Source organism: Protopterus annectens, chromosome 3.part1 (genome assembly GCF_019279795.1).
Source record: "Protopterus annectens isolate FY-2018-M chromosome 3.part1, PAN1.0, whole genome shotgun sequence".
In the NCBI taxonomy this organism is placed as follows: Eukaryota; Metazoa; Chordata; order Ceratodontiformes; family Protopteridae; genus Protopterus; species Protopterus annectens.
In genome coordinates, this window is record NC_056732.1 from 1,847,367,389 (window position 1) to 1,847,382,929 (window position 15,541).

At 41.0% G+C, this 15,541-nt stretch overlaps 1 protein-coding gene across 2 annotated transcripts in view; it reads left to right on the forward strand.

Annotated features, from left to right (window-relative positions):
• Positions 1-1,145: 1,145 nt before the first annotated feature.
• LOC122798754 (zinc finger protein 501-like) overlaps positions 1,146-15,541 on the forward strand; it is a 248,125-nt gene continuing 233,729 nt past the window's right edge. For both annotated transcript variants that reach the window (XM_044067856.1, XM_044067857.1), the window contains exon 1: positions 1,146-1,286. In XM_044067856.1, the coding sequence (XP_043923791.1) occupies positions 1,275-1,286 (12 nt within the window). In that variant the 5' untranslated portion in view covers positions 1,146-1,274. The remainder of the gene's footprint in view (positions 1,287-15,541) is intronic.

Sequence of the window (15,541 nt, forward strand, 5' to 3'; positions counted from 1 at the left end):
ATACTAACCTCGAAAAAGGGCATAGCAAAATTCATTTAAAATGGGTGACGAAAGCCAAACACACTCTGGCTATGCTTATAAATGCCCTAGGGCAGATAGCCTAGTATGAACCTATGAACTCTGCCACTTCCAGCTCTGACTCCTGCCTATTTGTCAATGCCACTGTCTCCAACCCATACAACATAGCTGGTCTCACTACCCTCTTATAGACCTTCCCTTTCACTCTTACTGGTACTCGTCTGTCACAAATCACTCCTGACACTCTTCTCCACCCATTCCACCCTGCCTGTACTCTCTTCTTCTTCACCTCTCTTCCACACTCAGCATTACTCTGAACTGTGGATCCCAAGTACTTAAACTCATCCACCTTCGCCAACTCTACTCCCTGCATCCTCACCATTCCTCTATCCTCCCTCTCATTCACACACACATATAGTGAGTAAAAGGATATATAAGTTAAAGGTGTGTTTTTCTCAGATAATATAGTATTTGATTAGAAATGCCTTCTTGAAGAGGTGAGTGTATTAAAAGCAAAGGTAGAACTGAAGAATGCAATAGCCAAAAGAAAACAATTCATATACTGGTGGAAGAAAATAGAAATAAACTAGAGTTTAAGCAGGATATTGTTCTCATCCAGAATGTAGGGAAATTAGCAAACTAGATCAGCCAAGCAGTCCTCATCTGTCATCAGAAACCGTGTTTCTATGATTAGTAGTAGCTAAAAAAAAACAACTGCAAATCATCTGTCTTATAGGAGCAGTGCTCGTCTTTTCCCCTCTGCAGTATGCAGTTTAAACAGGTTGCGGCGATACATACATTCTGGACGCATACTATGCATTTTAGTCCCTTAATCTGACTGAATCTCATTTGAGAAAGCAGCACCAATAAAGGCACACTGCAACACATTGCATAAAAATGCAAATACATGACAGCTGCTTTTCTCTGAACTCAACACAAATTCATACAGTAAGTTTGTTCTGCAGAACAACGAGAGTGTGAAGTGAATGCAACCAGCCAACCTCATTAGTTATACAACCCCTCCCCCACACTCTCCTCACAGCTGTACATCATGAATATTAATCAAGTTCCCAGATCTGTGGTGGGATAGATTTGACAGGTACACAGGAAGGAAGTGTGTACCTATGAAAAACTGAGTAACATAGTTTTGCTTCCTGTGAGAAAAAAATGATTTCTGAAACTGTTTCTTGTTAATCTGTGTTTTTCATCTCTTAGAAAGAGCAGTTGTTTGTCTTCCTGGATAGTGTATTGGCATCATGAATTTGGAGGTAAGAACTGACATAATGAGAGAACGTTTTCTCTTACAGCTGTCTTTTTTTTAAATCTGAATGCAGTTGGTCTTTTGTTTATAAATGGTGTAGTGTGCCTTCCTTGTTAAGAGGGAGAGGTAAGAACAGGGCAGTCTGAAACTTCAGTTAAGGTCTTTTCTTCTGCAGTAAGCTGAAGAGGGAACTTAAAAAAAACATAAAGATCTGTTTTGCCTTGCTGCTGATCCTGTCTTGTAAAGAACAACACACTCTTGTTTCTGATGTCACCAGTTGGTGTTGGTGGGAACAGAACCAGGCTGTTAAAGCTGAAACTAAAGGATGTGCAGTACACTAAAAGCTTTACTGGAAACTGTTTTTCTGTGAATAATAATATATTTGGTTTCAAGTAGCATGCAACCTATAACAAGACCAACGCAGAGCAGAGTGTCCCTTATAGTACAACATATGTTTTTTTTATTCTGTAATCTTAGGTATTAAATACTGGTAATTGTTTTAACAATTTACATGTGGATGTATACTTTTGTAGTGTTATAAGATATAGCAAATAAATAAATAAATTAATGGAACTGGCCACATTCCATATTTTTATGACCGTCTAAAGTCAACCACAAAATGTGACATCTTTGTGGCATGTACCGAATGCTATACACCGATTAGGATACAGGCTGTCTAGCTGAAAGCAGACATTATAAAATATTGTGTAATATTACGGAGTCACAGCATACATAATATGTGACCATCTGGAACTTCAAGCTTTTGATTGGAAACATTAACAACCTTGAGATTGAAGCACCCTGATCACCTACATTACTTGATTACACTAAAGTGTTGTCACTGTCCTTAATACCTAATGAATAATATATGGTACTGACATGTTTTGTAAAAAGACATCAAAAGAAAAGTAAAAAAAAAACAAATCAGTAAAGATGGAAAAGAAATTGCGATTTTTAAGTTTTGAGAAAGGGACTGGTTTGCATTTGTATCTACTTCAGGAGGGCATTGTTGGGTATGGTAGTGTTTTCAAGATATCTGGATATTATGTTGTAGTACATAGTACATATAATAAGTATATAAATTGTTTCATTTACTCTCCAATACCCACTTACAACAATTGGGAGGTCTGGTGGGTGTAGGAACCCATTCTGGCACTCAGTGTGCCCTCAAGCTATAGGTAGGTATACGTAGCAGATTATTGTAGAAAATTTGAGCACTGACACAGACCTAAAAAAATGGATGTATGGAGGGAGAGCTGTTTTATAAATCTGGAATAGCCATAAACTTACACGCACAGCCACATGTGAAGTGGAATATGGATAGGAATGTGCCTGGGGGCACTGAATTCCAAAGAGTCAAGCTGAGCATTCATACTGGGGTATTATAAAAACCTTGGGTGATTTTATAGTCGTTTTAAAGGGGAGTACAGACAGGGAGTTATTTAAAAAAAAAACAGGGATGATCGCATACATTTATGCAAGCTTATAAACAAAGGAGGAAAGGGATTATTGTAAGAATGTTGGTTAATGACTCACAAACTAAAGGGGACTATGGGTAGGGTGTTTGGTTTAGAAACCTGGTGACATATATAAACATTCCCTACATGCACACACATGCATGCATATGTTGATGAAGGGAGAATTTCAGTCAAAAGGTTATTGTAGGAACCTGAATCAGTGATTTACTCAGAATGAAGGGAAGTATGTCTTGGGCAATGATATGCACAGTATTTAGAGAGTTTTTGTTGATGCCTGAAACAGTGATTCCCACAGACTGGCAGGATCTTGGGATGGGATTTTTTTTTTTAGAATTCCATAGAAATAATGCACACAGATGAAATGCAAGTATGAATAATTGGCTTTTTGTAAAAACCTGGGATACAACAATGCACAGACTAAAGGGGAGTATGTAAAATCCAGGGGCATCACCATTCACATATTAAAAGGAAGTATTCAGTATCGCTGGGTATCGCATTGCACAGACTAAAAGGGAGTGTCTAAAATACAGGGGTTCTGCAATGCACAGACTAAAGAGGAGTGTGTAAAATCATGGGATACCACCATGCACAGACTGAAGGGAGAGTGTAGGCAGTTACTGTTGAAGCCTGGGGTAGTGGTATGCATAGCTTAAAGGAGATGTAGGTCAGTAACTTCTGCAGCCTAAAAGAGAGCATGGGTTGGTATTTTGTTGTAGAGTCACAGGGACACAGTAATGCACACAGGCTAAATGGAGTCTGGATGGGGAAGTTTTGTAGAAACCTGGGATACTAATCTACATACTAAATTGGTACAGCTTTCTGGTGGGAACCTAGGGCAGTCGCACACACATTATAGGAAGTATGGATAGAAAAGTTATTGTAAAACCTGGGATAGTAACATCTGCATACTAAATTGGTACATCTGGTGGGAACCTAGGGCAGCTGCACATTATAGGAAGTATGGATAGAAAAGTTATTGTAAAATCTGGGGTACAGACACACAGTGTAATTTGGAACATTGACAGGGTGCTGTTGTGGAAATATGGGGAGTAAGTATAAGGGGGCCATTATTGAAACCTGGAGCAATGATACACAAGCTAATGGGAAATATTATGGCCTGGGACCGTTATGTCAGAAAGCTGAGGCAGTGGGATGTGTGGCAGTTATTTTAGAAACCTGAGTTAATGGGATTTGGAGCTGTTATTTTAGAAATCTGAGACACATTGGGATGCAGTACCTAACTAGACTGCATAAGTAGTGTACTATTTTGTAAACTAGAGGCAGTGAAGCATACAGCCTGATGGGAAATATAGAAAGGAGGGTTATTATAAAACTGTGAGAAATTGGCATGGCCGTACTTCTTGGGATCTTAGGGGATTATTGTATAAATCTGGAACATTAACACATACAACATGGATGGGGAGATATCTATAGTTTTTTTTTCTTTTTTTTACATAAACCAGAGTCATTGTCATGGCCATACCAAAGCGAAGCAGAAACAGCAGCTTTTTTTGTTTTTGTTATCCTGGAGTGTTGATACATACAGATGAACATTGAGTGTAGGTCTGAGACTGCTTAGAGGATCCTAGTATAATGGTGCAAACTAAAAACAAGTACAGGTAGGGACAGTAATTTAGAAATCTGGGACAATTAAACATATAGCCGGAGGAGAGTAGAAACCTGGAGTAATAACACACAGGGACTCTGTTGGTTATGAAGATGGGGTTGTAGTGAACCCTGGAAGTGATACATGTGTGCTGAAGATGAATATGTGTAGAGGGTTATTCTGAAAACCTGGGGTAGTAACACACTCACATCCTCATCTGAGGAGATGAGGTTATAGTCCAACTCTGGGCTGGTGAAATAAACAGATCGTGTCTGTGTCTGTGTGTGTGTGTGTGTGTGTCTGTGTGTGTGTCTGTGTCTGTGTGTGTGTCTGTGTGTGTGTGTGTGTGTGTGTGTGTGTCTGTGTCTGTGTGTGTGTCTGTGTGTGTGTCTGTGTCTGTGTGTGTGTCTGTGTCTGTGTGTGTGTCTGTGTGTGTGTGTGTCTGTGTGTGTGTGTGTGTCTGTGTGTGTGTGTGTGTGTGTGTGTCTGTGTCTGTGTGTGTGTGTGTGTGTGTGTGTGTGTGTGTGTGTGTGTGCGTGTGCGTGTGCGTGTGCGTGTGCGTGTCTGTGTGTGTGTCAGACTACACTAAAGGAGATGTGGGTTAGAGAATTGTTTAAGAAGCATAGGGCACCAATCTGTCAATAAGTTGCATCCAAAGGGGAGTATGTGTAGAGGCATTTATTACAGTAAACTCTGGCAATTATAGGGCACTGATGGGTCAGTAAGGTACATCCAAAGGGGAGTATGTGTAGGGGCATTTGTCATAGAAACTTGGGGCAGTGACATGAGACTTAAAGGCGGTATGGACAGGAGTTTCCTGTAGAATTTTGGGGCAATGATAAATGTATCCTGAGGGTGATACAGGTAAGTTAATTTATTATAGAAAGCTGAGGCCGTGATACAGTCTGAAAGGAAAGTGGATTTTATACATACCTATATGTGTACTTTATGCTTAGGACTGATATAGGATCATAGGAGACTACTAGGCTATTGACCCGAAGGTCATTTTAAGCCTAGCTGTTTCATCCCAATATAATACCATAGAAATGTTAGTCAGTACCCGAGATTGCATTTAGTGATGACTGCCCATGCCCAGGAGGCTTGTGGGTTCTATTCCTGCTAAGAATTTATGGTGCCCCATCCACTCATCCAGGTTCCTCTTGAACAGTGTCATAGAGGTGCTCTGTTTCACATGAATTGGTAGCCTATTCCTAAGAAGCAGCAGTTGCTGGGAGGTAAATCTGTCCCTCCAGCATATCCTATTTAAGTCGCAGGCCATATTTAGGTCCCTGAAATGGGTAGTTCTAGTCCCATTACATTTACAGATATGCTGCAAATTCATTAGTTTTTGGGTCTTGGATTGCTCTGTAGGTCAGGCATAAGTCTTCCCTAAGAAGTCTATAAGATATGGAGTATAGTGGCAGGGACTTTAGTCAGTCTGTGTAAGACACATGCTGGAGCCCCCTGACCTTCTTTGTTAGAAACCTCTTAAGGTCTGTCATTACTGCAGGTGCCTAGTATAGTATATGCCAGATGGGCATTATATTCAATTATGGGCCAGATGAGTGCTAAGTATGGGGGGGTTTATAACTTCTTTTGGTATGGAGGCGATGCCTTTACTAATCAAGTATGCTAATTAGAAAGCTTCCTTAGTACAGTAGACACATGGTGGTTGAAGTTAAGGTTGCAGTTAACTTGTGATCCCAGGTCCCTTACTACTTCATGGGTACTTAGGGTATTGTTGTTGATTTGATAGTGTGAAGGGACATTGTTTGTGCCGAAGGGAATGATGATGCATTTCTTTGCATTCAGTTTGAGACCATGACTAATACACCAGTCGCTGGTCTGTGTGACATCCTCCTGGAGTATACTGACATCATTTGGGGATTCAGTGATTGCACCTAGTTTGCAGTTGTCTGCAAACTTGGTCAGCCACAACCCTTTACTTTTGACCTGAACTTTTGAGAAGTATATACCAAACAGTAGGGGGCCCAGCACTGACCCCTGTGGCATTCTACTGGTAGCAGATCTGCTGGTTGATGTGGAGTCACCCACTTTGATAGTTTGTGTCAGGTTTGTGAGTCAGTTGGCAACCCATCTTACAATGAAGGTGTTTACATTCAGTTTGCTAAGTTTATCGGTAATGCCTGAATATGGGATTGTGTTGAAACCCTTTGCCAAGTCAAGGTATGCTGTGTGCACAGATTTGCCCTAAACAATGGCCTTGGTCACACTTTCAAGGAAATCCACCAGATTTAACAGGCAAGAACTGCCCTTCATGAAGCTGAATTGGGTAGGATCCACGGATTGGAGGCCACGTATGTTTTTATTTATAAGGTCCATAATTATATGATCCATGGCCTTACAGATGAGGCTGGTCAGGCTTATGGGTCTGTAATTCCGTGGCTAGGCCACCTTTGTGGAAGGGAATAACTGTAGCTGCTCTCCATTCCGCAAGAACAAACTGTGGTTAGGCTATTATTGAAAAGGATACGTAGTGGTGATGCTAGTTCATGTTTTAGCCTGTTTAGAAGACAGCCTGCATGTCGTCTGGTCCTATAGAGGCTCTGTTTTTTGCCTTGGACAGGGCTTTGAGGACCTGCTCTTCAGATGTTTCCTTTCATGTTGGTTTGCTTCCAGCACTGGATTTGTGTGTTTTTGGGCCTTATTTGTTATTTTTTCTTCCATGTGTAGGGTGGGTGGAAGTTTGGGGGAAGGTTTGACGTAAGTTAGGAGGGGATAAGGAAGTGAAATTTTCACCAAACCTATCCGCTAACAGGTTTGCTATCTCTGTGGGGTCAGTGTGTGTGATACTATTGGCCACCAGTTCTGCACATACTTTGGTCCTACACTTTAGGTTACATACGTAGCTGTAAAAGGCCTTATGATTATCTTTGGCTGTACTTGCTAAGTTTCATTCAGTGGAGCCTTGCAGGATTTGACAAGTTGTCTTATTTGCCTGTTGAGGCTGAGTAGGGCATTTTTCCATTGTTTTGGCCTTGCCTTTGTTTTCTTGAACAGTAATGTTTTGAGTTTATTGTAAAGTTTGCTGATACTGGATAACCACCATGGCAGCTTGTTTTTACTTGGGACTCTAGCTTTGATTATTTCTGGTATGGCCAAGTTTATACATTTATGCAAATGATTGTACAGGGCTTTAGTGTAAGCTTTGGTGCAGTTACCACTTCCAGTTTGGGGTGGGGCTTGGAATGCATTTATACCTTCACCTAGCAGGGTATAGTTTGCTTTGGTGAAGTTTTTTAGTATGATTTCACCCTTTGTGAGTTCTGGTGTTAGCACCAGTTCAAAGGTGACTGATTTGTGGTCATTTTTAACTAATGAGGGTCCAACAGTTGCAGCCGTGCACCTGTTTGACATGCAGGTGTGGACCAGATCTAGAATGTTTGTTCCTGTTGTCTGGGTATGAACAATTTGTTCCAGGGCATTTGAATTAACAAAGTCAAGGAACTTTTGCAACAGTGAGTCAGGGCTTTGGATTGTCTCCAGGACAAGTAGGCTTCATGGGCATTGTAACCCATTAAGAGGGATCTATAACTGGCTATGAGTTGAATGGGGGTCTTACCCACAGTAACCTGGACCTGGAGTAACTCCATGGAGTTGTCCAGTCTAACTAGACGGGAGCTGAATTTATCTCCAGTATAGATTGAAACACCATCTCCTTTGGTTTTCACACATTCATTTTGTGGTCTAAAGGTGTGGAGGGCATTGTAGCCTTGCAAGGCTGGGTTATTCTCTGAGGCCTTGAACAAGGTTTCTTTGACTGCACAGACATCTACATCTACATCATTTAGTGGTAGAAGTGCTTCCAGGGCATGCAGCTTTTGGTTTAAGCTCCTAGCATTTAGCAGCATGACCCTTATTTTGTTCTTATTGGTTAATTTCATGTTGATAAAGTTGTTTGCGAGACCTTGCCTAAAATACCACTGTGGAAGAAGCAAAAGCTTTGCCAGCAGCCAAAAAACTAGAGGTGCCAGGTGCAAACCATCTCGGGCAAAACAGCGAGGTTTGTTGACCGTGGCTTCCCAGGCTGACAGGAACTGGATCCCCTTTGAATGACACTAAAAACTGAGCCAATTATTGAAATCGATCATTTTTTTATTTATACTGTGGCATCATTCTAGGTGAGGGTAGTATGCTGCTCAAGGCTAGGGACATACCTGCCAGGGACACATACTTAGAGAGCTCAACCATGTCTCTCTTCATATAGTCCAGTGAGATACATCTCTGGTCATCCACACCAGCATGAACTATCTTCTTCTTCTTTCAGCTTTTTCCTGGTTAGGGGTCGCCACATCGGATCACCTTGTCCGCTCATGATTGGCAGTGGAGTTTTACGGTGTCGAGTTGCCAGCCCAGCACCCAACCTTAAACGGAAAGCACACACATGCATGCACTCATGCCTAGGGCCAATTTAGAGTGTCCAATCCACCTACAGCATGTCTTTGGGATGTGGGAGGAAACCGGAGCACCCAGAGGAAACCCAAGCAACCACAGGGAGGACATGCAGACTCCGCACAGAAGGCACCCCAGCCAAGGATCGAACTGGGGAACCTCTTGCTGTGAGGCAGCAATGCTAACCACTGCACCACCATGGCCGCCCCACACCAACATGAACTATGACAGAGTCAAAATGGTACTTGATGCTGAGAGACCTGAGTGCATTGGGGCCTTGACAAATCCTGGCACAGGACAGGCAGCTGAACGTGACTTCTCTTTGTCCAGCCTGGTGAGTGGGACACCCATGTCTCATTATTGAGTCTCCAATGATAGAAAAACTTGTTTTTTGAGTGTTGCACCTTACAGGCTTGGTGGGTGAGACACTGGTGTTGCTATGTGTCATGGGAGCTGTGGAGACTGTGTTAACTGTAGCAGTCTTGTGTTTTGGAGGTCTCTGGTGTTTCAGTACGTTTTTCAAGAGAACCTTTGCATATGTGGATTTATGTTTGATGCGTAATTATGTGCATGAGTAGTGGTATTTGTATGAGTAGTGATGCTATGTGCGCATGTAGTGGTGGGTAAGTTGACAACCTTCTCCATCTTACTGTTTTGAGTGACAGAGAGCATAGATTCTAGATTATTTGTGTAAATACATCTCTCGCACTCTGTGCTAGAATATGTTATTAGTAGTGGGTTGTCTGTGTACATGTGGCATTTGCTACACTGCCTCAAGAGACCCAAGTCAACAAAGTTGGCAGGAGAAACAAGGGTAGTCTAACTGTCTATAATGCTAGGTTGAAGACTTTTGTCACTAAGGGTGGCTTTTCAAAATCCTTCACGGAAGAGTTGAGTAGATGGATATTTCTACCTGGTTTTAGGGACATTTTTTTGAATTTAACTGTCCAGCTTTGATGTGCAATTGCACTGCAGTGTGCGGTGGTGCACAATACCCAAACAAGCAAAAACCTGCTCAAATGTAGGGCCTAAATACTAGAAGCTAAAAACCTGAAAAAACTCTAGAAAAAGATTGAAAAGGACCAATAAGGATGCTTTTTCCAAGCCTTTGACCAGCCTCCCTTTACCAGACAGGATATAATATGTGTAGGAAATTAGTGAGCTGTATATGAAGTAAAGAAAGGTTTGATATATGAAAATTAGTAGACAGATGAGGAGTCCAGTATATTGCAGGCAGGGATGCTGAGTTAGAGGAACTAAGGGGGTAGAAACGTACAGAAAGTATTACTATAAGGGATGATGTCGACTCTTGGTAGGATCTAGAGAATATGAATGAGAGTACAAAATAAAGTAAAAATGGAAAGAGCTGAAAGAATAGTGCAGCCGTGGGTGCAAGGCTAAACATTTAGAAAACAGTGGTGGTGATTAGGGTGAGAGTGGCTGACGTGGGTGCAAGGCTAAACGTTTGGAAAACAGTGGTGGCGATTAGGGTGAGATTGGCTGACGTGGGTGCAAGGCTAAACGTTTGGAAAACAGTGATGGTGATTAGGGTGAGAGTGGCTGACGTGGGTGCAAGGCTAAACATTTAGAAAACAGTGGTGGTGATTAGGGTGAGAGTGGCTGACGTGGGTGCAAGGCTAAACGTTTGGAAAACAGTGATGGTGATTAGGGTGAGAGTGGCTGACGTGGGTGCAAGGCTAAATGTTTGGAAAACAGTGATGGTGATTAGGGTGAGAGTGGCTGACGTGGGTGCAAGGCTAAACGTTTGGAAAACAGTGGTGGTGATTAGGGTGAGAGTGGCTGATGTGGGTGCAAGGCTAAACGTTTGGAAAACAGTGGTGGTGATTAGGGTGAGAGTGGCTGAGAAAGAGAGAGGTCGTAAGAAAAGAATTAGAGAAGCATGATTGTAGAGAGGAAATAAGTACTAAGGAAGGCCAAACAATTAACAGGAAGAAGTGAATCAGAGGTGATTAAAAGCCAAACCGATGGACGGGTATTTACAGAAGCATTATGTAGGAGTTATTTGGGTAGAGGTTACAGATTAGAATTATTTGTCACATGTGAAAGTGTTATCCAGCTGAATAAGAAGCAGATTGACACATGCTGTGAGGAAGTGATACAAAATCACATAGTAACACAGGCTAATGCTTTTTGACTTTAAAGGACTGTTAAGGCTGTTAAGTACTGACCTGGCGGAATTATTTTCAGTGTTGAGTTGTAAGTTTTTTCTTCTGTTAAGTAATAGTAAGTGAGAATGTAGAATCCGCATAGCAATACGTGAGAAGGTAGAATCGACAGTGGGTAATTCTGAGACTTGTACAGTAAGTGAGGGTGAGCATCTTAGAGACCTATAAATGTAACCCCCCCCCGCACACCTTGAAACTACAGGGCAGTAGAGCAGGGCAGCTATCTTTACAGTGTTCTGTAAAAGGTATGCAGAGTTGGGTCAGCTGGATTGTAGTACTAAGTGAAGGCTATTACAACATCTATTACTGTACAGTGGTGTCTCTGGAAAGGTGTATTTAAGCCATGATAGTAGTTTTATGGTTTGAACATTCTAATTTGTGCAAAGAACATGACATTTTTAAGTATAGCCAAAGAGGAGTTTGGGAAGTAGCAGCGTGGTTGCTAACGTAATCTTAGATGTATGGGATAGGTAGTATTTTACATTGAAGAGTTTTCCAAATTATTGATTTGTCTTTGTTATATGGCATTCAAAGGTGCCACTGTAAAACTCTGGATGATTCGAAAGTACTACTGTAAAACTCATAATGATTTGAAGGTAGCACTGTAAAACTTGGAATGCCTTCATTAAAGGTTGTATAATTTAAGCCTTGCTTGACAGTCACACCAAAGAGTTGCTAGTTTTGACACGTTACATTTGTGGTCCAGCATCGGTCAGGACTTGGAGGCGATAGGCTCCACTTTAGAAGATGTGTGTAGTTACAAATGCCATAGTTTTTGTGTAGTGTCAGTAGCAATTACACTTTGACACTATTCACCTTGCAGATGTTATTGATAGACTTGTAAATCTAAATGTTTGCCTTTATTTTGTGCAGTGGGCAGCTAACTGGTTGTATGACACAACCCATGTGGTTAGAGGTGAAAGTTCTACTTCTGAAAGCAAAAATGTTACCAGCAATGTACCACAAAGCTCATGGTTGAGCCCTCTTCTATTGGCAGCTATTTATCAGACCTTCTGGCCAACATTCCTGGCCTATAGTTGTCTTAAGTTTCAGATGACTGTAAATTGGGTCATGTTACTGAAACTTCTGCTGATTCACAATTGCTCCAACATGGGTTAGATTGTGTTAAGTCCTGGTGCAAGGACAATAGCCTCAAATTAAATGTGAAAAAATGTAGCCTAGCACTTGATAAACTGTTCACTTACTGAATAGGTTAACACTCCCTGCCAGTCAGAATCTTGTTATGAAAAATGTTTGGACCTTTCAAATCAGATCATATGTCTGCACATGCCAAAGGGAACATTTTATTCAATTAATGGCCTACAAATGGAGCAGAAGACGGGTATAATAACATCCTTGGGCCTGAAGGAAATACCCGTAATAATAATCTGGGATAGATAGTAGGATTGCCTAACAACTGTGAGTTACATATTGGCCAAAGGAGAACTTGGCTGTGTATGTGTGTCCAGGTCAGTTTTATAGTGCTTCCATTAGTGAGGTAATTATGAAGGTGCTTCTGTTTGCTAAAGATATTGCAGCATTTAGCTTGAGACCATGGTTTTAGCACCTTTTTTTGTGTATGTCAGTCCTTTTTGCAGAATCTCTCAATTACTCAGGGAGTTGATAATGGCTCTCTGTTTACAGTCATCAGCAAAATTACTCCTCCTATGGCCTTTAATGTCAGCTTTGATGACAGACCAGTAAACGCCAAACAGGAAAGGCCCCAGTACCAAGGCCTGGAGTGTAACATTAAGGCATGTGTATCCCCAGTCTTTTTGTTTGGTAATGTAAATGCCCCACTTTACTTTCAAAGAAAAGATGAGTATATTGCCCTCTATAGGTAATTATTAAGCTGTAAGGATTAAATATATATATATTTTACTTACTGGGAACAAATGACACATTCTGAGAAGGGGGAATCTGAAATTGAGTTTAGATATAAATGAATTGTATTGACAAATATAGCTGATGAGTGTATCCATGACCTTAATGAAATCCTAAGCATTAAATCAGAGTTAATGGTGGAAGATGGTAAATGATCATGATTATGTATTTTGTAGTCAGTTTTTTATCATGTGATTGTTTTCAGTGAATTTCTATTTAAGAAAGGACATGTGGTTTAATGAATGCCTGAAATCCTTTACTGTAGTTTATGAATAAAAGCACCACCCTGATTTTTGAATAAATCTGTTGATCATTTTTTATTTATGTTTTTTTTGTTTTGTTTTTCTTGGTTTACTAATGTGCATTTAGTCAGCATAAATGTAAAAATGTGTGCAGATGTACACATGTATATTTCAGGCAGAATTACCATAGAAATCTAGTCTTTGAGATAAAGACTTAGGTTTCAGGTTGCATTTGCGCACACAATTTCATTTTTGTTCTTACAAAACAAACTAAAACATGCTTCATTCAGTCAAGGCAAGATGCCATTTGAAAATAAAACACAGTCATGAGGAACTGCGGAATTAAAACAAGTATTTAGCCCAAGGATAATGTTAAATCAAACAGTACATTATTCAGCAGTTAGTTCACAAGTGTATTTGGGCCCTGTGTCTTTGCACTGTAACAAATCGCAGCAGCTTGTCCATATGTTTGCACTGCTGTATCCATTCAGTGAGAACTCTGATGCACAGCAGGGACTTCTCTTCCGCTTTACAATTCCCTGCCCTAACAAGTGTCTCTGCCTCTTTTTAATTCTGCCCTTTTTCTCTACAAAACTTCTCCAGACAATCCCCTCAATGTAGGAGACATGAAATCTGTTTCTTCAAGGCAGTGGCTACAGTATGGTTCTAAGGGCAGCTGTTGCCCATTAATTGGTATTCCGAGGGTTACCTGCTTCAGATTATGACACCTCTTTCTGCACTCAGCAGTATGCTTCCCTGACTTAGGGCAGAATCACTGGTTCCAGCCTTGCTAGATGGGCTGTAAGTCTAAGACGCTCGATCTGTATTTAAGTGCCTGTTGCCAGGGTGATGATGGATCTTGGAAGTGAAATGGATGGGGGGATCAAAACTCGCCAGGTTAGTTTTGCATTACAGTTTTTTGTGTATAGAATCCCTGTAAAAAGGGTGTAGTTAATTACTAATACAAATCATTTACCTAACTAATAATATTTTTGGAGTAGACCATTTTATACTAAAGAATTTTTCTAAGGAAAATTACCTTCTACAAGGTGATAGCTTAGATAATTTTAAAGCTCCCTTAACCATGAAACATGGAGGTCAATGCAGAAGTATACATGAATGCCCTATACAACCACTTAAACAACTGCATAGAAATGATAGTATCTCAATAAACTAAACCCAAGTGTGGCCAGAAAAACAAGTCACCTTGGTGGACACCTGGCATAAACAGACTATAGAGCAGAAGGAAGAAATTCCTGTCTTCCTGTCTAATATGTAGTAAGAGAGAGGGTTTACAACAGAGAAAAATTACCCCATTAGTCTCAACAGGCAAATCAGGGAACTAGTCAATACTTCAAAATCTAAATACAAGACTAAAATAGCTTCCCCAAGCAAAGGATAACCACAAAGAAATGTTAGTTATGTTTGAAATCTTAAAGGAAACACTCAACAATGTGCTGAGATGGCTGTACCTGTACTTAGCCAGAAGAAACTGCAAACCTACTGCCCAATAAATTCACCTCATATTTCACTCCATCATCACCTCCTGTCCCTCCACATGAAATACCCCCTGCCATTTCTTTGCCTGTTATCACAAAATAACAGGTTGTCAATGCATTGTCTAAGGCTAAAAACATTGTATCAATGGGCCCTGATGGAATCCTAAGATGCCTTTTTAATAGCTTGAAACATAACCTAGCAGACCAACATGGGTCTCTATTTAACCACAGTCTCCAGGCAGCCTTTGCCCCAGTGGAGTGGAGTGGAGGACAGCAATAGTCATCCCTCTGCACAAGGAGAGACCATCAACGGACACAGGAAACTACTGACCCATAAGTCTGACTAGCCTCATATGTAAGGCTATGGAAATGATAGTCATCGACCTGATTAACAATGATATAAGAAATCTACAGGCTCTACACCCAAATTAGTTTGGCTTTATCAAGGGCAGGCTCTTCCTACTCATTCTGCTGGACTTCTTTGAGAAGGTCACCAAGGCCATGGATGAGGGTAGGTCAGTGCATACTGCCTACCTTGACCTGGCCAAGGTATTTGACCCAATACCCAGCTTGGTTTTATAGATAAACTCACAAAAGTGAGCATATAGCCAAATGGCGTATGGATAGGATGCCTGTTGTTAGAGTGGGAGAATCAATGTATAGCAAGAGGCCAGTCAACGGTGGAGTACCACAGAGCTCAGTGCTCAAGGCAAATGTAGGTAGCCTTTTGCTGATCTAGTTTGCTGATGACTACAAGTTGGGAGCAAATATTGACTCCCCAAATAATGCTGATAACCTGCAGAAAGGACTGATGCAGACTGATTGATGTAGGAGCTATGGCCTCAAACTAAATGCAAAGAAGTGGATAATAATACCCTTTGGGAATCAAGTACTCCTGCAAATTATATCAATAGCATCCCCAAGAGTGGACCTAGTGGTGAGAGATCTGGGTAC